This window comes from Cetorhinus maximus, chromosome 4 (assembly GCF_964194155.1).
Source record: "Cetorhinus maximus chromosome 4, sCetMax3.hap1.1, whole genome shotgun sequence".
NCBI classification, from domain to species: Eukaryota; Metazoa; Chordata; class Chondrichthyes; order Lamniformes; family Cetorhinidae; genus Cetorhinus; species Cetorhinus maximus.
This window is the reverse complement of record NC_135882.1, coordinates 158,050,272-158,076,533: the sequence shown is the minus strand read 5'-3', so window position 1 is coordinate 158,076,533 and position 26,262 is coordinate 158,050,272. Positions and strand designations below refer to the sequence as shown.

At 42.9% G+C, this 26,262-nt stretch overlaps 1 protein-coding gene across 1 annotated transcript in view; it reads right to left on the bottom strand.

The window, feature by feature from the left end:
* LOC144679376 (protein THEMIS3-like) overlaps positions 1–23,952 on the bottom strand; it is a 74,531-nt gene extending 50,579 nt beyond the window's left edge. Inside the window, exons 1-2 of the mRNA XM_078539739.1 lie at positions 23,795–23,952; positions 11,651–11,791 (exon numbers count right to left, since the gene is read on the bottom strand). Of these exons, the coding sequence (XP_078395865.1) occupies positions 11,651–11,791; positions 23,795–23,906 (253 nt within the window). The 5' untranslated portion in view covers positions 23,907–23,952. The remainder of the gene's footprint in view (positions 1–11,650; positions 11,792–23,794) is intronic.
* Between the last annotated feature and the right edge of the window lie 2,310 nt (positions 23,953–26,262).

Below are 26,262 nucleotides of genomic sequence, written 5' to 3'. Positions count from 1 at the left end.
AGAGTGAGGGTCGCCCATTTAAGACGAGATGAGAAGGAATTTCTTCTCTCAGAGGTTGGTCAATCTGTGGAATTTTTTACCGCAGAGGGTTGTAGAGGTTGGGTCGTTACGTATATTCAAAGCTGAGATAGACAGATTTTTAATCAGTAAGTGAATCAAAGGTTATGGGGGAAAGGCAGGAAAGTGGAATTGAAGATTATCGGATCAGCCATGATCTCATTGAATGGTGGAGCGGACTCGATGGGCCAAATGGCCTACTTCTGCCCCTACGTTCTATGGTCTATATCTTTAACTATGCTTTTGATCATCTTGCCCTAATATCTCATGTGGCCTGGTGTCAAATTTTGTTTAATAACACTCCTGTGCAACACCTTGGGACACTTTCCTTTGTTAACGGCAATATGTAAATACAAAGGCCCAGATCTTCTGTTCCCTGGATCATGATACTGAGGACCCCCCAGCATGTGCTGGGGGATCCCCTAGAAGTCCCCACACAACAACTGCATGGGAATTGCCTGGGAAGTTTAAGCTTCCAAACCCATGCCCTCTACCACCTAGAAGGACAAGGGCAGCAGATGCATGGACACAACAACACCTGCAAGATCCCCTGCCAGCCACATACCATCCTGACTTGGAACTATATCGCTGTTCCTTCACTGTCGTTGGGTCAAAAACCTGCAGCTCCCTTCCAAATAGCACAGTGGGTGTACCTAAGCCACATGGACTTCAGCGGTTCAAGGAGGCGGCTCACCACCACCTTCTCAAGGGCAATTAGAGATGGGCAATAAAATGCTGGCCTAGTCAGTGACATCCATGTCCCACAAAAGAATAAAAAAAGTGACCATTAAATTTACCAGCATTATATGTGTTCAGATGCATTAGAGTATTTTCCCCAACGAATAAAGGACTCATACATTCAACAGTATTGATAAACAGATATGATTGTATTATTTGGACCTTGTGCTTTGATTTTTATATTGATTTAAAGTCCGGACATTTTCTGAGCCTTTGAAATAACTGAACATATGCTTGAATTCTTTGATTGAAGGCGCATCTGTTGGGCCTTTGGAAAACTGACAGATGGTTTGTCATCTGCTCAGTCAACTTCAAAGTCTCTACTGCATTCAGCTTTGGTGGGTGCAATGGAATATTATGAATGCTTGGCTAAGTTCCAAAACCCACTAATGGATTTTACTCAACAGGGGATTGTTTACACAGCAGTGAAGGGTATTGTGAGATTTGTTTGATTGTCAGTTTATGACAATTTAATAGGATTATGTCTCTTTGAAGTTGTTTTGGAATGGCTTTTATGTATTTAGACAGATTTATGAGCACAAGAGGAGTAAGTTTTTTTTCACATGGAGTTTGAATGGATATGTGTTTGATTCACAGCTCTATGAGCTCTGAAGAGCAACATTTTTTTTTTCCAAGTGAAGTCTTAAAGCTTGATTGTTTATTTGATGGTTTCATGAGCACTTCAAAGATTACCATGTGTTATGATAGAGAGAGTTCATGATTCCTGTCCATAGCGGATACTAGGTGAGTGGGTTTGGAGGATGCATGAGAGTATGGAGGGGTCATGGCAGGCATGGAGTGAGCAAGGGAGACAGTGGTGGCATGGTGGTATGGGGGTTGCATGGGGGGTGGGGGAGGCCAGAAGTCTACCAATCATGAATAGAACTTGGCTGATGTCCCATGGAACCAATCTGCTGGCCTTGGCATCCACCTCCCTCAGTTCCTACCTCGGGTATGGTTTGGGAGATAGCAGCCCCAACTCCAGCCTGAGCCTGACTCCCTGGGGAGAAAAATAACATGTACATGAATGTTTATATAGGAGGGAACATGACATCGGGGAATGGGCTGGCTCATGATTTTCAACTCTGAGATGAGAATCAGGCCCATTGTTTCTAGAGGACTCACCAACCAGCAGAAATAATCTTCCATTATCCACCCTCAAAACCTTTTATAATTTTGAACACTTATAATAGATTCCCTCTTAATCCTGCTGTTTAGTGAATCAACCCCTAATTCTTTTCAAATCAATCAATTATCTCTTTTCATCCTTGGTATCATCCTAATCATCTCAGGAAATAGTTTGCCAAGTTGCCTCATTAGGGTTGGCAATGCTGGTTGGGCATATTCTGTGAGGTTTCATCACATGACCTCCCATCTCCAACTGCTTCACCCAGTCAGAAAGTGAACAAAACACGTTTTTTTTTTAAAAAATGTCCTTTAAGATTTTTTTTCTCCTGAATTGTTTGCAACAGTGTCCAGAAGATTAATCTTTAATTTCAGGAGACTCCAGGACAATCCTGGATGTTTGGTAAGCCTAATGTCGTAGCCACCATTTTCCCTGACCTCAGGTCAACAAGGCAACTGTCACACTGCTGGTCCACTAGTGCCTTTCTCTTACATCGGCAATTGTTGGGGGGGGGGGTGGGGAGGGTTCTATACACAATGAAATTCAGAAAATCAGATATGTGGCTTTCAAACAGGCTTTTAAATGCAACAACAACTTATATGGCCTCTTTAACTGAATAAAACATTCCAAAGCACTTCACAGGAACCATATGAATCAAAAATATGACACTGAGCCACATAAGGAGATACTGGTGGAATTTAATGTGGGCGGTGGGGTTCCCGACCTCCGGAACGAAAACTGGTGGCACCCCTGTGAACTGATCTTGGCTCTTGGCGGGGCGGTGGGGGGTGGGGGGGGGGACCCTGACAGACTAAAGTGCTTAATTGGCAAAGGGAACCCTACCGCCAGGTGCCAGGGGACTTTAAATCACCACTCCGTTTAGCGTGGGGCAGATATCCTGCCCCCAGGAGCTGCCAGCCAGTCAGAGTTTGACAACTCCCCAGTGCCGACAGCACCACTGTAGTTGTTGGCAGAAGTTTGGCGTAGAGCCCCAGGAATAAGGTAAGTGGGGCAGGGCTGGAGCCAACATGGAGGCCCTGTCGAGGGGGGTGTGTGAGGGTGGTAGGGGTTTAGTACCTAGGGAAGGCAGGGGTCTTCAGCATGGGCAGCTCATGCCTCTAGGCGGTATATCTGTTAGGCAAGGGTTTCCCAAGTAGCAGGAAACCATCCCCTGTCTAACAGGCCACAGGCATACCTGCTCACCAAGGCATGGCCCTTGCCTGCCACTGGTATATGAAACCCTTAAATAGCCCTTAATTGGCCATTTGAAGGCCTCAATTAGCCTCCCTTAATCATGGTGAGTTGGGAAGGCGACAGGTCATCCACCCCGCACCATTCTGCCTGATAAACAGTTCTCCGGCCTCCCAGCCTGTCTCCAGTGGGAGACTAAAATTCCACCCAACAAGCCAGATGACCAAAAGCTTTGTCAAAGTAGTAGGTTTTAAGGAGTGTCTTAAAGGAGGAAAGCAAGGTAGACGGATGTAAGGAGGGCGCTCCAGAGCTCCACAGCCGCCAATGGTGGAGCGATTAAAAAATCGAGAATGCTCAAGAGGCCAAGATTAGATGAGCAGAGATATCTCGGAGGGTTGTGGGGCTGGAGGAGCTTACAGCAACGGGGTGGGGGCGAGATCACGGTAGGATTTGAAAACAAGTACGGGAATGTTAAAATCTAGATGTTGCTTGTGCTGGAGCCAGTAGATCAGCGAGCTCAGGGATGTTATGTGAATTGGACTGTGTGTGGGTTAAGACATAGGCAGCAGAGCTTGGGATGACTTCAAGTTTATGGAGGGTAGAATGTGAGAGACCAGCAAGGAGTGCTCTGGTATCATCAAGCCTGGAGGTAACAAAAGCGTGTCAGCAGCAGAGGATCTGAGACAGGGGTGAAGTCGAGTGATGTTACGGAAGTGGAAATAAGTAGTCTTACTGAAGGCACTAAATACGTGGAAGCTTATTTCAGGGTCAAATATGACATCAGGTTCAAGAATCACCAGCACAGAAAATCGGCCATTTGCCCGACCTTTGTGCTCCCACTCGAGAAGATGCATTTTTGTCGCTGTTGCCATTATTGCTCTGGAGTCTGCTTTGGAACTCAGTAGGGTAGATTCCACCATTATGCAAGCCCAACATACTGCAAGTCGGAGCAATTCAGAAATGCAACAGGGGTCAGATATTTCAGCAACCTTCAACCAGACAGAGCATGCTGGAATTTCCGATCACAATGCGCTTCTAAAATGCCAATCTAAATGCTCGTTGCAATAATCTTTTTGGCCTCTATTTATGCAGCAGACTAAGGATTATGATATATCTTGATGAGAATCACCATTTTCCATTTCCTGATCCCACAGATCATTGTTCAGATTTAATAGTTTTAACAGAACTTGGTGACCAACTTTTAACAAAGTTAAACTAATGGCAGGGAATTTACTTATTGTACTAAAAACGGGGGTTAGTCCTGACGATAATGGAAGTACAGCTTTGGCGGCTTCCTGGGCAGGTTCAGATTAATACTTGACAGAGCTACAAGAAACAGCGGGTAACCTGACTGAATGAGAGATAGAGGTGGTGATGTTCCAGCTTCTATACTGGTACATTGACATTCTTTGTTCACGACACAATGAAAAAGACACACTTGACATTAATATAAAATTATCACAAAGCTTTCTGGATGAAGTGCAATTACCAGACCCAGGTTTCAACATTTGCCTGCAGCAGACTGGGATGTGAAGCTTCTAATGTCATTATGTCAAGTCTCTGCAGACTATGCTGCGTCTAGTGGCAATGACTTTCTGAGCTGCACTGCTTTCCGATTCCCAGTCCATCCTAACAATCAAATTCTGCCTCTACCAAATCCAGGAAAACTGCACGATAATTTCATGGCAGGTTGTAAATCAGGAACTAAAATCAAGGAAACATGTGACTCTATTGGAAATGGAATTGTTTTAAAGGCATCGGGACAGATTAAAAAGTTGGTGTAAATCAAAGATGACTCATGATGTGCTCCACTGTGTCTCTGCCATGTTTCAAAAAGCACGTAAAGGATGACACAGATGAACTAGTCTGTTGGAAGCGTTATACTTAAAGTGAACAGTCGTGTCTCAACAGGAACTGTTAACAATTCTAACAGTTAGATAATGAGGGTACAATACTGTTGTAATATGGTTCTTTAGAGGTCTCAATGATGAGATCTTGAGATTTTTATATTTAAACATGAAATGAACTGTTTATTGATAGCGTTTAACTATTTACAGATTTCAGGTTACTGTCATGCAGCGTGTTCTCTCTAAGCTGTTGTCTCAGTCTATTACCATGTGACTATGCATCATACCGTGGACAGTGCTGTTCTCTAGCCCCACATTAACCCTTGCTCTGTCGAGCACCTTTACATCACAATGGCATGCAGGCGCATCGTACAACAAATACATTCCCCTTTATTGCGGAGGTAAATGATCGTAGTCTGGTCGAGTATTGGGGTGCAGGAATCAGCTGTATTGCCACTCTTCATCGCCTTCCAGTGATTCAGCTGTCACATACTTGTGTATGAACATATTTCTCTACTCAATGCATTAGCAAGAAAGTAAACATGACTGAAACATTAAAATGTTCTACAGGAACATCAATAATTTTGTTGGAAGTCTTCCTCCCTACTCTCTATGAACACGATGTTGGACTCAGTTGTGATGTGCTCTTTGTTCAAACAAACTGTTGACAATCGCTGCGTCCTCTTACCTGTGGTTCATAGGGACAAGCACTGGAGATTATGCCAATTGCGAAACTATGCTCCAGCAGGAAGCAGAGCAGGGGAGAAAATCAGAAGAGTACAAAAGTCCCTTTAATTTATGAAGGCTGATTATCTTCCTTGAGTTTTGCTGGGTTGCGTAATAAACAGCTATCTCGTTATAACGTATTAAGTTATTAATTTGTCAACTGGCTTTACTACAGTATTTCTGTGTTTATCAGGAACAAAGGTGCAGTCTAATTTGCACATCACTGCTACCAGCAAGTTAAGGCTTCACCTACTTTTAAATTTGACCATGAAATGACCCTGTGCAGTAACAGGTTGAAACTGATACAATCAGATATGAAAACATATTATTACAAGAAAGTAATGCACAATGATATGTTTCAATCATCTCGGCATTCAGATATTGTTTTTAAGGTATGGGCAATATTAAATGTGATGGCCCCAAAGAGGGATCCTGCTAAAATAGGAATTTCATCAGGCTTGTCACACTTCATCTTAATGCACTTTTCCTGAACTGCTTCAATCTTCTGTCATGATGTTAGCAACTGTACAGTTGGCAATTGCCCCAGGGGAATTCAATATGCTACAACAAAAGTGAACTGTGCACAGATATGGGAATAATAGAGAGCTAGTTCCTTACAATAAAGCAAGAGAGAATAACTAATGGTGCAGTGAAGGCTGGTGAAATGCTAAGTGTCTGTGCGTATATGTGTTTTTAAAAATTCATTCAAGGGATGTGCGCTTCGCTGACTGGGCCAGCATTTGTTGCCTATGCCTATTTGCCCTGGAGAAGGTGGTGGTGAGCTGCCTTCTTGAGCTGCTGAAGTCCATGTGGTGTAGGTACACCCACATTGCTGTTAGCAGGGCAGTTCCAGGATGTGGACCCAGTGACAGTAAAGGAACGGTGATATATTTCCAAGTCAGGGTGGTGAGTGACTTGGAGAGGAACTTCCAGGTGGTGCTGTTCCCATCTATCTGCTTCCCTTGTCCTTCTAGATAGTAGTGGTCATGGGTTGGAAGGTGCTGTCGAAGGGGCCTTGGTGAAGTCCTGCCGTGCATCTTGTAGATGGTACACACTGCTGTGCGTCAGTGATGGAGGGAGTGAATGTTTGTGGATGTGGTGCCAATCAAGCAGGCTGCTTTGTCTTGGACAGTGTCAAGCTTCTAGAGTGTTGTGGGAGCTGCATTCATCCAGGCAAGTGGGGAGTATTCCATCACACTCCTGACTTGTGCCTTGTCAATGGTGGACAGGCTTTAGGGAGTCAGGAGGTGAGTTACTCATCGCGGGATTCCTGGTTTCTGAACTGCTGTTGTATCCACAGTATTTATATTGCTAGTCCAGTTTAGTTTCTGGTCAGTAGTAACCCACAGGAGGTTGATAGTGGGGGATTCAATGATGGTAATGCCATTGAACATCAATGGGCAATGGTTAGATTCTCTCTTGTTTAAGATGGTCATTGCCTGGCACTTGTGTGGCACAAATGTTACTTGCCACTTGTCAGCCCAAGCCCGATATTGTCCAGGTCTTGCTGCATTTGGACATGGACTGCTTCAGTATCTGAAGAGCCATGAATGGTGCTCAGCATTGTCCAATCATCAGTGAACATCCCCACTTCTGACCTAATGATGGAAGGAAGGTCATTGATGAAGCAGCTGAAGGTGGTTGGGCCGTGGACGCCACCCTGAGGAACTCCTGCAGTGATGTCCTGGAGCTGAGATGACTGACCTCCAGCAAATACAACCATCCTTCTTTGTGCTAGGTATCATTCCAATAGCAGAGGGTTTTCCCCCTGATTCCCATTGACTCCACTTTTGCTAGGGCTCCTTGATGCCACACGTAGTCAAATATGACCTTGATGTCAAGGGCACTCACTCTCACCTCACCTCAGGAGTTCAGCTCTTTTGTCCATGTTTAAACCAAGGCTGTAATGAGGGGAGGAGCTGACTGGCCCTGGCGGAACCCAAACTGGGTATCAGTGAGCAGGTTACTGCCAAGCAAGAGCCGCTTGATAGCTCTGTTGATGACCCCTTCCATTACTTTACGGATGATGGAGATTGATAGAGCGGTAATTGGCTGGGTTCGATTTGTCCTGCTTATTGTGTGCAGGACATAGCTGGGCAATTTTCCACATGGCCAGGTAGATGCCAGTTGTAGCTGTACTAGAACAGCTTGGCTAGGGGCACAGCAAGTTCTGGAGCACAAATCTTCAGTACTATTACTGTCTGGTAATTTTAAAAATAAAGATGCTGTGAGCATAAACCAAGGAGCATCATATTATGCTCAAAACCAAGAGAAGTTCAGCATGAAAGCAAAAGTGTTTATTCTATAGGGCCCCTTACAATATCTATGAGAGTGGAAGAAGTGCCTGTAGTGGAATTTGCAATATTGCCATTAAGTTTTGCTGCTGATTTGACAAGTAATAGAGTCAGGTGCAAGCACCTCATCAGAAAGAGGTCATTTTGCCCATTGAGTCTGTGCTGGCTCTTTGAAAGAGGCATTCAATCAGACCCAATCTCCTGCCCTTCCCTAGCTCTAAAAATTTTTTCCATTTCAAGTATTTATCCATTTCTATTTTGAAAGTTATTGTTGAATCTCCTATTAGTACTGGTTCAGGCAATTCATTTCAGATCATAGCAACTTGTTGCGTATTTTTAAAAAATTTTCCTCATGTTGTCTCCGTTTCTTTTGTCAATTACCTTAAATCTATGCCCACCACCGTTTACCAACCCTCCTGCCATGGGAAACAAATTATTCTTACTTACTCTATCAAACTCTTCATGCTTTTAAACACCTCTATTAAATTTCCCCTTGACTTCCTCTGCTCTTAGGGGAACAACTCCAGTTTCTCTAGTCCCTCACATTACTGAAGTCTTTCCTTCCTTTTGACATTCTATTAAATCTCCTCTGATCCTCTAAATTGAGTGTTTGGTAGTGATATAGTCGTAAACATATCCAAAAGAAAAGAATGCGCAACTCAGGAGAACCCATGCAACTAACTATCTGCCTGACTCTTCTTGCAGTGTACGTAATTGGGTGTGTGGGGGAATACAGAGCTTCAAATATTTCCTTGTAGGAGCAGTACGGGACTAAGTGGATCATTCCCCATTTCTCTCCATATACCTTAGAATTCCTGTTGCATAAATTTGCTTTCATTAAATTCACTAAACGCCAGGTCTGATCTTAAATAAAACAGTTCTGTCGACACAAAAACAAAAATAGCTGGAAAAACTCAGCAGGTCTGACAGCATCTGCGGAGAGGAAGACAATTAACGTTTCGAGTCCGTATGACTCATCAGTTCTGTCGGTAGGTCATCAACCTGAAATATTAACTCAGCTTCTCTTTCCACAGATGCCGCCAGACTGGCTGAGTGTTTTCAACATATTCTGTTTTCATTTGAAATTTAAAGAAGAGCTACTGTTTGACCTGACTGCAGCTGGAATACTGCGCGAGTTCATAATTTGACAAGGTCTTGAAGGTATACTAGCCTATTTGCTTACTTTTTGCTAGCCCTTTCAGCTCCTGTACTCACCAGTGACATTTTTGCTACTTCTAATTTGGTTCCATAAGGCTGACAACCTGTAGCTGTAAATGGGAGGTGAATGCAGATAAGGCTGAACTATGTCTTGAACCATTACGCTGCATGTAATTGGGAAATCAATATTGAGTCAAAAGGTCCTAATCTTAGAACATCAATGGTTTGTTGCTATAAAGTAATAACTGATTGACGGTTTTGAGTGTGATGGTTTTGAGTGACTTGGTAAACTATGAGAGTGAACCTTGAGTGGTTTATAGCTGTCATTTGAATCCGAAAGGTTTAGGTGGATTTAATTTACGTCTGTGTTTTGCTGAAATTGTTAGTTGTGGTGAAGGCCAGCTGGCAGTCAGCTCCATTCAGATTAGCTACATTGTGAAAACAAGCTTGTGCAATATGAAAGAAAAACATGGCTCCATGAAATTCCTCTGTTTGCTGTTTTAGTAGAGACACTAGCTCATTTAAAATAAATTGGCTAACGCTTCTGTTAAAATGGTAGACCAATGATTTCACATGAATGCATTAAGTATACTCGAATACCAGAAGAGCCTAATTTCAAGCCAATGTTCACCAAATGATTCTGGTGTAATTATAGCAAGTTCATTGAATGCTAATCCACAATTGAGAAAACACGTTCAGTATCTCTATTACTGTAGATTAACGTTCTCTATTATAGTTTACTAGTGCCTTGATATGACGTAAAATCAAATGCAGGAGGGTCAAATTCCTCTCTAGAGCACAGTGAATGTCTGGTAATTTTAGAAATGTAGTTGCACTGAGCATAAAGCAAGGAGCATCATATTGTGCTCAAAAGTAAAAGAACTACAGCATGGAAACAGAAGCATTTATTTTATAGGGCCCCTTACTCTCTGGTGTGCAATGCCTGAGCGAGTGGAAGAGGTACCTGTAGTGGAATTTGCAATATGGTCATCAAATTATGCTGCTGATTTGACAAATTGATGAAGCATATAGATGAACTTCTATAATTTGTCACTTCTTGCAAAACCTCTTGCAAGTGACATAATGTCTCAGTTTATTTTCTGACACTGCATAATATGGTTTATCATTAGCTGAAGCAATTTTGGGGGTAAAGTGGGGATCCAATGTTTCTTCAATCTCAGATACACAATAGGAGGCAAGATTCAGGAGACCATCCTTCATTGTTAAGTCTGATGTCAACTTATCCATCTCACAAAGGACATTGAAGCCTTTACACTTATTACATTTCTGCAGCAAGAAACACCAGTTGCGTGCCTGCTTTTGGACCAAATAAGCACACTGTTGAGAGATTGGCTAACATGTTTTCTGACAGTTCAATCTATCAAGCTAGTACTATTTGAGTCCAAAAAGATTAATTTGGAAGAGAGCAGTGACCATCTGTTTAATGATCAACTGTTCTTAAGGTTTAAAACAAGAGTAATGCTGAAGTAGCTGGGATGATGGTCAGTCACCATTAACTGGTTCATTCCCCATGTCAATGCCTCTACCAATAAGAGTCCACTTGCTAACCAAATAACACTCTTCTCATGCAGTATAAAGTTGTTGCTTCCCCCGACATCGGTATTCTTGTGATTGTCCTGATGAGTGCAAGTTGAAAAGCTTCAACAAAATGTATTTTTTCAGCAATACTTAAGTTCTGTACTACCAAACGACTATATAGATATATCCAGGAGAGAGCACCAGTGCTTTCTTCTTTCTGCTGCTTGGCAGTTTCACATGGGAATTGATGCATCTCAAAATGAAGTTTTCTTTCTGCGATGACTGTCTAAAAATAGCTTCATTTGTCAACTTTGAAAAAACAGAGGTAGCATATCTATCTGCTGTGGAACCATCTGCCAAAGCTTTCCACTTTCTCAAAGCATTTATGAACCAATTTGAGGCTGGGATAAACTAGCCACAAACAAATATAACTGGGAAAAGCTCCAGCAGAAGCAGAAAAAGGCAATGACGGAAGGAATGGATATATTTTCCAGGCTATCTTACGGAGGTATAATGTTGAAGGGAACTACAGAGAAAAAAAAACAGGCTCCAGAGACAAACTTCAGTTCAAGTGTGTAATGCAACGCCCCAAATCAATACTGACATGCAGCTAATCCCTTGTAGAGTGCAGTTACACACTGGTATGAGCCCAGTGTGCAATTGGCATGGTTTATCCTCTCCAGCTCACAACTATCCGACGGCTAAACCATAAAAGGGACTTAAAAGGAACTGGCAAATGTTGAATCGTGTGTGTGACAGAAAGGTGTTAAAACTACATAGGGAGCTTTGAAAGGGAAAAGCTGATGAGACCTTTCAATTGAGGATTCAATTAGTAGGTGAACAGTGCGTGATTCATCAGCTGTTATTACTTACTTCAACCAACAATAGGAGAATGTCAATGAAAGCCTGTTTAAGCACAATTAAGAATTAAGAAACTATAATCATTTCAAACAAATGTCAAGCAAATTGCTTACCTTTATAGAAAAGTGGCACATCCAAAATTGTCTCTCCTAACAATTTGTCTCTTTCCAACACCACTGCTTTGAGTTCAGTTGGAATTAAGTCTGTGATCCTAATAACCTCTCCCGGAGAAAAGGAGAATTTGTACAAGGGTCCTGTACAAAAGCAAATTAATGAAAAAGAGCAATAGTCAAATAAATTCTAGATGATTTATGAAACAAACACATTAATTTGTCCATTCAAACTGCAACAATATTTCATTAATTTTCTGGCCTCTTTTCCTGAAGGCTGTCTGGGATGCAGTTCGTGGGCAATGGAAAGCTCTCTGGTTCCTAACTCAAATGGAAATTCTCCATGTTGGCAAGTAATCTAGCATTGAGGCATCATGGTTGAACCTGATCCCATTCTCATCTGATGGGCCACATTAATTTATGCAAGTCATTGCATCATACAATATTACAACATATGAGGAGGCTATTCAGCCCATCAATAATAACTCCCTTCTTGAATTTATTATTGGCTCTGTATCCTCCATCCTTTCAGGCAACACAATCTAGATCACACTTGCTGTGAGAGAAAAAAAATCATCTCATCTCTAGCTCTTTTGCTAATTATCTTAAATCTATGCCCTTTGGTTACTGGCCCCTCTGTCAGTGGAAACTATTTCTCCTTATGTACTCTAACAAAACTCAGTTATCAAAAGTACAAACCAAACTGACATTGTTTAATTTCCCAGCCCATCAGTGCTGAGGCTCGACTCAATTGCCATGCTAGCTAACTTAATAGAGGGGCTTGTATCCGGGACCTGTGGTTTGTAGGGTTCAGATGTAAAAGCATTTCATTTTGTGTAATGTAATCAGGATGTCTGTGCCATGAGTTGCCCACGTTAATAATAGTATCTGTTCTAACTTTGTGATCTGACGGAGATTGCCATTTTAAGAAATAAAAAGAAAATCTAATGGTGAAGAATTGTGGTCAAACTTGTCAATGAAAGTTGAAAATGTTCTTGTGTCACTTTCATATACAGAGGCCGATGAGTGCAAAAATAACTCCAGGTGGATAGTGTAATTGTAGGGTGACATTCTTTTAATGTGCTTTCCAACATACAACGAGAACTTACTGTGATTAATGCTTTTATGAGCTTCAGAAGGTGGAATTGTGGCCCTTACTATCCTTGGGGAAAAGGAAGTAGAGTTTGGATACATAAAGCAAAATTCAGAAAGCTCTGGGACAGAGAGAAGGCAAAGTGGTGTTCTGGTTGCTATCTTGTATCATTAAATTATTATTATCATTATTAAATACGCTTTATTTTGTATTTATACCTGTGATTGGAACTTTATCTAGGAGAAGTTGGAGTGGGTGGCTGTACAAATTTTCATCTTCAGAGTCAATATAAGAGCTTGAGGGTCAAACCATTCATCACCAATTCAGGCAGAGATTGCTCATGGTTTTTTGACCATTATGCATGGGGTGTCACAGTATGAATGTTTATGATGCTTTTTAAAAAAAATCTATCTCTTCACTATTTTTGAAAGCTATTAATATTCAGTGTTTTAATTTTTTTAAAAACATACTCTTTCACAGGACATGAGTATCACTGGTAAGACCAGCATTTTAATTGCCCATCCCTAAATGCCCTTGAGAAGGTGGTGGTAAGTCGCTTTCTTGAACCGCTGCAGTCGATGTGGTGTAGGTATAAAGTCCCAAGTCAGGATGGTGTGTTCCTTGGACCTGAATGGTGTGGTGGTGGTACACCCCTTGTTTTTTGAGTATGAAACTGTCGTCGTCGTCGTTGTCGTCATCATCATCTTCTGTGAATCCTCTCATGACTGAAGAATCCAATGCAAGATGGGCACAGACATCCACAGAACTGGCAGTTCATGTTGTCATTGTTGGTGCTTGGGGATGCCTGCAGCTGTGCCACCTTTGACCTTCCACTGGGCATGTTGAAAATTGCCAATTTGCCAGTTGGCTATGGTAGATTTTCATGATAGACATAGAAATTCCAAGTCAATCATTTCCTGATGTGTTCCCTAGTTCTGGATGGGCTGGAGTCGGGGCTGCCACGTCCTAAAACTGGCCTGAGATGGGAACAAAGACAGGCATATGCCAAGGCTGGCAGGTTAGGTTGCCTGCCTTTGTTCATTGGGCACTTATGTGGGTGACTGCTAGGCCCCACCACCCTCAGTGTTCACCCTCCCTCTAATCTCCCATACTGCATTTCCCCCTCCATACCCTCAAAAGCCCCCTCTATACCCCTCATGCATCCTCCATGCACTTTCATACCTTGCATGCCCCATGCATCCACTTAGAAGCTCATAAAACTGTCAACCAGAGAGCCATTTAAACTCCCCTGAAATAACTCGTTCCTTTTAAGTGCTCACAAATGTGCAAAATAAACAAGCTGCCATTCAAAAACCTATCTAATTCTCAATATTGTTGAATTCAGAAGAGCACTTTATCCCCTGATGAAAGTACTCTAATGCATCTGAACATTTTCACAATGCTGGTCAATTTAATGGTCATTTATCTCTAGAGTTCAGAGCACTATGAGCAATCACATTAATTGCATTAAAAGCATAATTAGCTTATCATACAGCATCTAATTATGACATGTGAAGTTTGTAAGACCTTTTAAATTTACCTGTAAGGGGTTCCCAAATCCATAACAGGCTTCCCCCAAGGTTCAAGAACTGACTGACCTGACACATTTCACACAGGCTTCGGGAACTCACTCATCTTGCTGAAGATCTCAAACTCAGGGAAACTCAAAATTGTGGTAGGCATTTAAATATGACTTAAGGTTGTGACCCAACATATTTTGACATGACAGCTGGCAGGAATCAGGTGGGATATTTGAATTTACATTTCCCCCTCGCCTCCATTTTCAGCTGCCTGCTGCAGGTTTGCTCAGCATAGCAACAGTAAAATCTGGCCTATAGTCAGCAAAGGCTTGTATCATTTGTACTGACCACCTTGACGTGAGTATTCAGATCATTCAGTAATATCTGAGTTGCAGTGACTTCAAGATGGTGTGACTAAATTTAGTGTGAAGTTGTTCTATTTGGAAGATTAGGAATTTTGAGATTGATAGGATCAGGAAAAATGCGGAATAGTCACTTCATATCTGCGTATTTCTACTTTGAGTGATAATGCTGCCCAATCTATACAGCTATTTTATGAGATGCATTTCAAACTTCACTGGCTCTTAAGTGCTTTGGGACATGGAGGATGTGAAAATGTTCTGTGTAAATGGAAGTTCCTTATTCAGATTTTCTGTTCGCATTTGTAATACCACCACTGGTACATTGCCACACTCTACCCATTAGATTATTTCCATAGCCATTACACTTCACAATACTATTCACATCATCAACTCTGCATATATTTATCTCACTCTTTGGCTTCCTGGTCTGGTTGCAGTGGAATTTGTTTTCACCAGGAGCAGCAGTCTCGCTTGTAGTGAATTGGCAGATTGGAAAATCAAATCGGGAGCAGCGAAAAATGGGCTGCTTGTTTGTCAGGGACCTATTTCGTGATATTAACCGATTTTGCTCCCTGTGACTTATGGGGCTTTATGTCCTAAGCTAACATTTCCACTCTAAACCCCAGACCATTTATATATACACACAATAAACATGAAAACAGTTGCTTTACGTAACTCATGATTCTCTAATTCCTTAATAACTTTATCACATAATATAGACCCTAGAGTTGTGAGCTTTCACTCAGTCAATAGGTCAAATAAAAGTACAAAACAAAAACAGAATTACCTGGAAAAACTCAGCAGGTCTGGCAGCATCGGTGGAGAAGAAATCAGTTAACGTTTCGAGTCCTCATGACCCTTCGGCAGAACTGAGTATAGTTAGGAGAAAGGTGAAATATAAGCTGGTCTAAGGTGGGGTGGGGTGGGGGGGGGGAGGTGGGGGGAGGGGAGGCGGGGCATAAAGTGTTCTCTAACTCTGGCTCATTTTGTTTATGGCTTTAAAGGTCATGTATTTAATTTTAGTAGGTGAGTCTGTTTTGGAGGGTTTGGGGTGGATGTGGAGTTTGCTTGGGGTAGGCCTTGAAGGCATGTGGTAGGAGTCATTGAAAATGCATTTTTAAAAAAACGCTCAAAAATATGACCTTGTAATTGATCACGCTGATGTTTAAAATTTTCAACTGGTCCCTGTGAACCATAGCAACAATGAACACCAGGGACAAATAGATGTCCCTTATGTACCAGTGCTGCTCTGGTACAGATGAGGGATTCTGAGTATCTCAATTTATAGGAATTAACTCACACTGTCCTAATTCTAAACAAAAACAGAATTACCTGGAAAAACTCAGCAGGTCTGGCAGCATCGGTGGAGAAGAAAAGAGTTGACGTTTCGAATCCAATGACCCTTCAACAGTTCTGTTTTTTTTCAATGTGGTCTTAACTAATAGGAGATGAGGTGATGTGCAGTTTGAATCATTAATTTGCTTTGTTCCACAGTACAGAGAGACAATTATTTCAATAAAGTAAAAATTAACTTGATATAATTATATAAAAACAACAAACACATCACTATCCAACTTTAGTCTATTGACCTCGGTAACTTAGGGCAGAATCATGCTGGTCCCATTGGCAGCAGGTGTCATGACGGTAGGGAGGTGTTGTGGAGAGAATTCAGTGTGAGGGGCAGAAATTAGTTTCACACCGGTGTGAAATCACAGCAGGTGCCCGTCATGGTGGAACGCGAAACCCGCTGGAAGCTGGCATGAACACGAATTGCATCTCACTAATGGGATGCAGAGTAAGGCCTGATTGGAATTACACCCACCCCCCGACCCCCCCCACACCCAATTTACCATTACGCCAGTGGGAAAACAAGTCTACCCAGTCTGGACAAGTGTGACGTGCAGAAATCGGGACTTAGCTTTAGGATATTGCTCAGATCGCGGACATCCCAGGAGATGATGATGCTGGAGCTCTACAGCTACCAGGCCCATCAGGGAACATGCGCATCACATGCTGGGTGGATCCTCTTGGACATGGCTCCACCACAAAGGAGCTCTCAGAAGGTGGGAGGTCTCCCTTGATGCTTCGGGTGAACATCATGGGCTTCACCATGAGATCGCACCATCTTCCATTATTACTGCTGATGCTATGGGTCTGCTTCGGAACATCACAGTCTTGGCCATGGGTTGCTACGGATAACCGGTGAGGTCGAAGGGGTGGATGATGTGGTGCAGGCTCCTCACGTGGGTGTTCGTCGCCGACCTCACCGTCACCACAGGCACGGTCCATGTCCTCACCAGTCAGTGCGTTGGCACACCCCTCAAACTGAGTGAGGGGCCTAATGTGGACCACTCCCCACCCCCCAGTCTGGGTTGTCTCCCTGCTGTTGTGAGCCAAATTCTCCTGCGTGAAAACAGATGGAGGGAGTGTGAGCAGGAAGCATGGCACTGCATGGAATGTTTGTGTGGTGAGTGGAGCCATGGACTGGGTGAGGGCACTGGCTACAGATGATATGAGCCTGATGTGATGTGAGAGAGAGTTACAATGTGTAGGGTTGAGGGGAAAAGGCAGGAGATTGGCACTAAGTTAAAATGCTCGAGAGCCGGTGCAGACACGATGGGCCGAATGGTCTCCTACACTGTAACAATTCTGTGATTCTGTGGCGTTGTCCCTTGAGATGTGAGATTGCTGTGAATGTGTGATAGGTTTAGGAGTGTGTGTTGAGAGTGATGTGTATGTTGAGAGTGATGAGTTGGTTAACTTACCCTGGCAGAACAGAGGAGAGCATTCATTCTCTTCCTGCATTGGATGGCTGATCTCCTCGATGCTCTGATGGCGCTGACTGCCACTGCCACTGCCTCCCAGGCTGGATTGGGGTCTCTGGCCAGAGCAGGAGTAGAAGACATTGTGGCGGCCTTCCACCGTGTCCAGCAGGTGTCACTAAATTTGAGGGTTGCCGTTTCCCTGGATTTTGGAGGCATCTGTCGCCTGGAGCAGTCCTGGCCTGTTGACATGAAGCAGGCTGCGCTCTGGTGCACTTTAAATATGGCGCCCGGAGTGAGGAAGCGCTGAGGTCACAGTATGGGGGGCAAGCATGAACCCGCCTGCCAGTAATCCGGCGTGTTTCCCGTGAATGCATTATTAATGAGGCTGGACGCCGCGGGAAGGGGTCGATACGGTGCAAAAACCCACCAATGTGACCGGCGGGTAGAACGTCCTTTTTCATACCCGTTACAGCACTTAGTGCAAATCTGGGACAATTCCACCTTTAAAGTCAATAGTTCCAATCAATTCCGCCCAATAATCCAGGGCAGACTCTCCTCTCTCTGTAGTATCCTGTCTTTTCCATTTTTTTGGCAGCACTACTTCTGCTTTCGTTGTATCGGCATCACAGGCTAATATCCATATTCCTCCAACATTTATATGGGTAACGCTAGCTAACCTAGGCATGGCCTGCTGAGATGGGCACCCTGATAATGAAAACTTTTAAATGGAAATAATCTAAAAGGTAAATTTTGAAGATTTCAAGTGATGGGGCTCTGACTATTTTCTTTCGCAGCTTGTTCCATTGTGGGGTTGTCTTTGGGAAGAAAGATTGTTGATATATTGTCCTGGAAACAAATGGTCTTTGTAGTTTGTGTGGATGGCTACCTCATGCTTTGTCATTGCCGGAGGGCACCAGGTTTCTGTCAATTCCCACCAGTCCATTCCTTATTTTATAGAATATGATCAGATTATTTTTCTCCCTCCTTTGCTTTGGTGATTCTCTTATGCTATCTGGCTGCTTTCATAGATCTATCAGCTTTTTTCAAAAGCCTAGCTCGAGTGTAAAATGCATCAGTGCAGATCCTATCATTACAAACTCATTGACCAACAGTAAATAAATAGGAAAAGAATAATAAATGCACAGTTTCTCCTGTGAAATATTTGCAATGCCACCATACTACTTTATTAATATGGCTGATAGTGTGTGAATAATTAAACAAGCACAGTTGTTGAAATTATGTTTTGTCACCAGCCGCAAGTTCCTCTCCAAGCCACACACACCATCCTGACTTAGAAATATATCACCGTTCCTTCAATGTCGCTGGGTCAAAATCCTGGAATTCTCTTTTGGAATAGCACTGCGAATGCTGGAACATTGCACAGGTTATGTCTTATTCATAAAAAGCAGGACAAATGAAATCTGATCAATTTCTGCCCCATCAATCTAGTCTCAAACATCAGCAATCTGATGGAAGGTATTGTTAACAGTGTTATCAAGTGGCACCTACACAGTAATAACCTTTTCACCGATGTTCAGTTTGCGTTCCACCATGGCCTCTCAACTCCAAACCTCATTACAGTGTTACGAACAGGTTTGGGAGAAAACTGAAACCCTTGTAGTCTTTCCCTTACTGTTCATAATCAGTGTGTTTTTGGAAAGGAAGCTGTATATGTTTTTTATCTCCCCTGAACGTGTGCAGACAATTTAAATAACAGCAGAAAACTTGTGGGTTTAATTTAAGAGGATTATTTACCCAGGTATTTGCCTTGAAAGTTTGCTATGTCACTCATGCAGCCATGCACATGAGAAAGATACAGTCCAATAGAATAATGCACTTTTAAAAGTTGTAAATGAAGGAATAGTTAATCATTAATATGTTTGGCTTGCCATAGGAAAAACAGTTGTTGAAGGCTGGTGAAGACGGCATTTACACTCCGAAAGGATAGTTTAGGTTTACAGGTGGGCTTGGAATAGGAATCAGGCTGGGAGACTTTTTAGGTGTAACAGTCTTCAGAGTTTTAAAAAGTCATGAATTTTACTGCCTTAGGCTTCTGATGATGTTCTCTGCAGACAATGATTTGTGCAGACTATCTAGGTTTCTCTCTAGTTCATGGAATAATAGATTTGTTATCTGAAGACAGTTTCAGTCACATGATCAACTGCTATTCTCCACGTAATGGGTTGATGCCAAGGTGATTGATACACAATGGGGGAATGATTGATGACCCATCAATATACCAGCTACAATTAGCTCACGTGAAAACCTTATTTGATATTCCATCCTCGCAGCTCCAACACACCTGGCAGCCATTGTTTGTTAGATCTCTCCCATTGAGCTGGTAAGGATGGTCACTTTCCACCTGAGAAACCCATTTGCATTTCAGAACTTTCTAGAGGCATTTTCAGATGAGTTAATCCTTTGTGCAGAAATTTCAAAAGTCACCTGACCCTTGGCAGCCATCTTACTCACCTTGTTAGTGTCCATTTTTAAATAAAATGGAGTTCTAACTAAATGCTGAATGTAGTCCATGTCCTATCATACGTTAAACATGCCCTTACTGGGCACAACCACTTTCTTGGTCCAAACATGGACAAAAGAGCTGAGCTCAAGGAGGTGAGGTAAGAGTGGCTGTCTTTGACATCAAGACAACATTTGATTGAGTGTGGCATCAAGAAGCCCTAGCAATACTGGAGTCAATGGGAATCAGGGGAAAACTCTCCATTGGTTGGAGTCATACCTAGTACAGAGGAAGATGGTTGTGGTTGTTGGAGGGAAATCACCTCAGTCCCAGGACATCACTGCAGGAGTTCCTCAGGATAGCATCCTAGGCCCTACCATCTTCAGCTGCATAGTGTTCAGTATCATTCACAATTCCCCAGATACTGAAGCAGTCCACACCCAAAAGCAGCAAGACCTGGATAACTTCCATCTTGGGCTGATAAGTGGCAAATAATATTTGCACCATACAAGTGACAATGACCATCTCCAACAAGAGAGAACCTAACCATCTCCTCTTGACATTCAATGGCATGATCTTCACTGAATCCCCCACTATCAACATCCTGCTGGTTACCATTGACCAGAAACAACAGCAGGTCAGAGGCTGGAAATTCTATTGTAAATAACTCACTTTCTGACTCCCCAAAGCCTGTCCACTATCTATAATGCACAAATCAGGATGTGATGGAATATTCTCCACTAGCCCAAATGAGTGTGCCTTCAAGAACACTCAAGAAGCTTGACACCATCCAGAACAAAGAACCTGCTTGATTGGGACCCCATCCACCACCTTAAACATGGTGGCAGCAGTGTACACCAGATAAAAGATGCACTGCAGCAACTCACAAAGCCTCCTTCAAAAATGCCTTCCAAAGTGATGACCTCTACCATCTAGAAGGACAAGTGCAGCAGATGCAGGGCAACACCACCACCTGAAAGTTCCCCTCCAAGTCACTCACCATCCCAAATTGGAAATACATCGCCACTCCTTCGCTGTCACTCGGTCAATATTCTGGAGCTCCCTCTCCAACAGCACTGTGGGTGTACCTATACCACATGGACTGTAGTACATGGACAGTGAACCTTCTTGAAGGTTCCAACAAACAAACGCTGACCTTGCCAACGATGCTTACATTCCATGAAAGAATAAATAAAATCCAAGTTGTGCACAGCATGGTCACATTAACAGAGGTAAGATAGTGACCAGTTAATCTGTTCTAGTTATATTGGTCAACAGATAAATATTAGCCAGGAGAGCAGAGAGAAATCCATGTTCGTCTTTGAATATTGCCATTAGAACTTTTACATCCACCTTAGAGAGCAGCCAGTTTAATGTCCCGGGAGTATTGTGCTGCAGTGTCATCTTAGATTATCTGCTTAAGTCACTGAAAACATACGACCGTATGAACTAAGGGCAGGAGTAGGCCACTTGGCCCTTCAAGCCTGCTCCGTCATTCAATAAGATCATGGCTGACCTGATTGTACCCTCCTACCTACCCCCCAATAACCTTTCACCCACTTGTTAATCAAGGATCTATCTAGCTCTGCCTTAAAAATATTCAAAGACCCTGCTTCCACTGCCTTTTAAGAAGAGAGTTCCAAAGACTCACGACCCTCTGAGAGAAAAGATTTCTCCTCATCTGTCTTAAATGAACGTATTTTTAAACCTTGGCCACTTGAGGAACATCCTCTCCACATCCACGCTGTCAAGACCCCTCAGGATCTTAAAGGTTTCAATCAAATTGCCTCTTACTCTTCTGAACTCGTGGATAAAGCGTAACCTGTCCAACCTTTCCTTATAAGACAACGCACCCATTCCTGATATTAGCTTAGTAAACCTTCCTTGAACTGCTTCTAATGCATTTAGAACTTTCTTTAAACAAGGTGACCAACACTATACACAATACTCCAGATGTGGTCTCACCAGTGCCCTGTACAACTGAAGCATAACCTCCCTACTTGTGTATTCAATTCCCCTCACAACAAATGATACATTCTATTAGCTTTCTTAATTACTTGCTGTACCTGCATGCTAGCCTTTTTTGAGATTCATGCACTAGGACACCCAGATCTCTCAGAATCTCAGAGCTCTGCAATCTCTCACTATTTAAATAATATGCTTTTTTAAAATTCTTCCTGCCAAAATGGACAATTTCACATTTGCCCACATTATACTCCATTTGCCAGGTCTTTGCCTACTCACTTAACCTACGTCTCTTTGTAACCTCCTTATGTCCTCCTCACAACTTACTTCCCTACCTATCTTTGTGCTGCAAATTTAGCAACCATACCATCTTTCCCTTTATCCAAGTCATTTATATAAATTGTAACAAGCTGAGGCCCCAGCACTCACCCCTGTGACACACCACTCATTACATCCCACCAACCAGGAAAGGACCCATTTATGCTCCCCTCTGTTTCTTGTTAGCTGGCCAATCTTCTATCCATTCCAATATATTACCCTACGCCATGAGCTTTCATTTTCTGCAATAACCTGCAGAGAACACAGAGTCATAAGAGGTCTACAGCAGAGAAAAAAGGCCCTTCGGCTCATCAAGCCTGCGCCAGTCAACAAGTAACTAACTATTCTAATCCCATTTTCTAGCATTAGGCCCATAGTCTTGTATACCATAGCATTACCAAGTGCACATCCAATTACTTCTTAAATGTTATGAGGGTTTCTGCCTCTACCACCCTTTCAGGCAGTGAGCTCCCACTCTCTGGATGAAAAAGTTCTTCCTCACATCCCTCTAAACTTCCTGCCCCTTACCTTAAATCTATGCCCCCTAGTTATTGATCCCTCCACCAAGGGGAAAAGTTCCTTCCTGTCTATGCCCCTCGTAATTTTATACACCTCAATCCTGTCCCCCCTCAATCTCCTCTGCTCCAGGGAAAATAACCCCAGTCTATCCAAACTCTCTTTATAACTAAAACTCTCCAGTCCAGGCAACATCCTGGTAAATCTCCTCAGCACTCTCTCTAGTTGCAATTGCATCCTTCCTATAATGTGGACTTTAGAACTGCACACAATGGTCTTGCAGTGGCCTAAACACAGAGATAAGTAATACTGTTTCACGTATGTTCCAGAGTCTAGAATCAAAGTTCAATGAGGTATTCCTTCACGGAGGTTGACAGGCTTAAAGCTGATGCTGAATAATTCACTTTTCCAGTGGTGTTGACTTCACACGATGAAATAGGCATGCAGAGTTGAATTAGCCTCGTAGGCTTTTCACAGATAATGATGTGCGAGTTTCACCGATACTGCCAGGTAGCTCCTTTCATTTGGAGGGTCACAGACAGACATAGATCCATAGGTCTTTGTCCCGTTCTACATTTTTAGAGATAGCAATGAGCATATCTCCATGTATTTTATGAAATAAAATATGTAGGGGGAGGTCTTTACCAAATACTTCAAGCTAGTATGAGGGGCTATCAGACATTCTAATGAGTCTCTTTTTGACACTTCATGACTTCTTTGCTTTGGCATGACTAACACCTATTGCAACCTACTTTCCTTCTTAACAACTGTTTTGCTACAGCAATCCCGTGTACTTGTTAGGAACATTGCTGTTTTGATCTGCTGTGATAGTCCAAACCTCCTTGTGGTATTTTATTAACATATCTACTGCTTGACAAAAATCAGTAATCCTTTGGAAAACAACCGTGTGCTTGTACCTTGATAATACTTGCTATTTTCCATCGCAAACGTCCAATTACCCTAATGGTCCCAAATGGTTAAAAATCAAATGGGGCGAGGTTTTCCGGCCTTGCCGAAAGTCCACAGGCTTATGGCTGGGCTGCCGAATCTCCCGCAGCGGACCCCATCACAAGTGGACATTACATTTCTCAATAGCAAAAACAGACATGGTACGGGATATCCAAAAAGGTTTTGTAACTTGCTTTACCTTGTAAGTAAGTTCCACTGATCACCTTCACGGTCCGGCTCAGGTTGTTCGGATTCAGAGAGTGGATGAAGGAGCGCCAGACTTGTACTTTCTGTTCACTGTATGGATCCATATTCTTTCTTTCTCACGTGTACTGAACTAACACCCCATTGGAACCATACAAATCTGAATACTCTCAAAGTGGCAAGGTGCTTTATGTTCGTGATCCTCCAAGCAAAATCAAGGTACTCTTAAAAACTGGTAATTGGCATAACGAATGCAGTTAATGATTGCCTACTGCTTTGCAATCATCATTCATGCTTGGACGTGTCTTAAGCATGGAATTTTGGGTTGATTCCAACTATTTATTCAGACCATACAGCGCTTTGTTATCTTGATCATATAAACTTAGATACTATCAGAACATTTACAATGAGCTACTTGTGTGCTTGATGATTCACAGTTTCTTATGCACAGGTCATAAGTCAAACAATACTGGCTAAACTATGCTCAGAACAAGAACCCCAACCAATCTTTAATGCAGAAATTCTCATTTAACATGGAGCCTCACTTGCCTAACATACACAAACTTTTGCAAAGCTTCAAAGAATCGGCTTTTGTCTAGATGTCCATCAGTTACCATGTGAAGTTAAAAACCGGAGAGGCTCCTTTCAGACACGTATTGACGCTAACACTAATTCACCACTAATCACTGAATTTCGGAGGGCTGGATAATATTGATGTGAGCAGATTATTTAAATTGGGTTGTGATTAGGGACCTGGAGAATGTGAGAGCATAAAATTATTTTTCAAGACATGCAGTAGTGTTCAGAATGGGTGCTTGCATCAATGCATGTCTGAAAGTAACATCCTTGAGTGACTCCTTTTTGGGTCCCTGTACTCCCCCCCCCCCCCCCCACCCCATCCCGTGGTACTCCTCCCTACCTGCCCTATACACCCTTGACCTAGGTCTCTTAGCACCCCCTAAATGGCCCTGGCAAGACTTTGAAGTCTGGCTCCATTGCAGCACACTTCCCTCTGGCACTGCTCCAATCCCAGCAGTGGGAACCACTTCCAGGGCATTGCTAGGACCAGATAAGTGCCAGCAGACCTCAGAGGCAGGACTTCCTCCCCAGTGCAGGCAGCGGGTCTGCACCAAACCAATTAATAGCCTGAAAGCTGTTAAACGGCTATGGGGCAACCCCATCCCCAGTGTAAAATTCAGTCCAATATGTGTAGCTACCATTCTGATGTATGCGAAGGCATCATGTGTTGATGAGCATATTTCCAGCAAGCCTTCTCAGTATCACATTTTATTAAATGCAATTTTCTGAATCCATGCATTGATCATGGAAGTAAATGCTACATTTATAAATAAAATAAATAATTGTTGTTTTACAACGGGTATCTCACAAAGATGCTGTCCATAGAAATGCATTGTTGGCAGAGCTCCTTCCCAGATAAAGCAGCACCAAATGTGACTGATCACTTCAGAAACAATTGCAGTTGCACCTCAGCAAGCCTACTTCTCCAAAATGACGATGTCTTTGTGGATCAAAAGGATGCAGTATTTTTGGAGGAAGACACCTCTGCTATTGATATGAGGTGGGTGTTGATAAAGAAACACTGTATGTGCTCCATCCAATAACCTCATTGAACAGGAAAGCAAATTCAACATTAATGTAAAGGAAATAATTATTGGATTAACTGCCACCATTTAAGGCTCCTTCAACAGCACCTTCCAAACCCACAACCTTAACACCTAGAAGGACAAGGGTAGCAGATGCAAGAACACTACCACCTGCAAGTTCCTCTCCAAGCCACACACCATCGTGACTTGGAACTATATCACCATACCTTTACCTATCACTGGGCCAAAACCTTGAAATTCCCTTCCCACCAGCACTAGTTGTCACTCAAAAGGCTATTATAACATTATGACTAGTGCTAATTAAGGCAGAAACTATAACGTCTGAAAAGGAAGAATTACAACACGATTGAGAAAAGAAACAGAATCTTGTTATGGCACCAGGGGGTCTCGTCTGCTGGCTGGAAAGTCAGCGAGAGGCCCAAGCTGCCTCTTTTTGGGAAGGCCCACCGAACCACATGCCAATCAGGCAGTGGTGAGGCCAACGGGGTGGGGGGGGGGGCCTTCCTCTGGAACCAAGAGCCCAGGGGAGGCTTAACAAGAGCTACCGGCAATCAGAGGCCACAGCTAAGCACAGAGGACCCAGGCTACAGGTAAGTAAAGTGATGGGCAGTGTAAGTTTCGCTGGATGGGGGCATCACAGAGAGAGGTGGCAGGGGGCGTCAAAAGCAAGGACAGAGGGTGGTTATCAGCAGGCTCCCTCCTTTGCGAGGTCCAGTCCCTCAATCAGGCACTGAGTGTATATGATCAAGGGAGCGGCCCTTCACCCCCCACTACACACCATCCCTTAGGGGACAAGCACAGGTTCACTGCTGTGCACACCGCATGGCTGCAGGCCCGC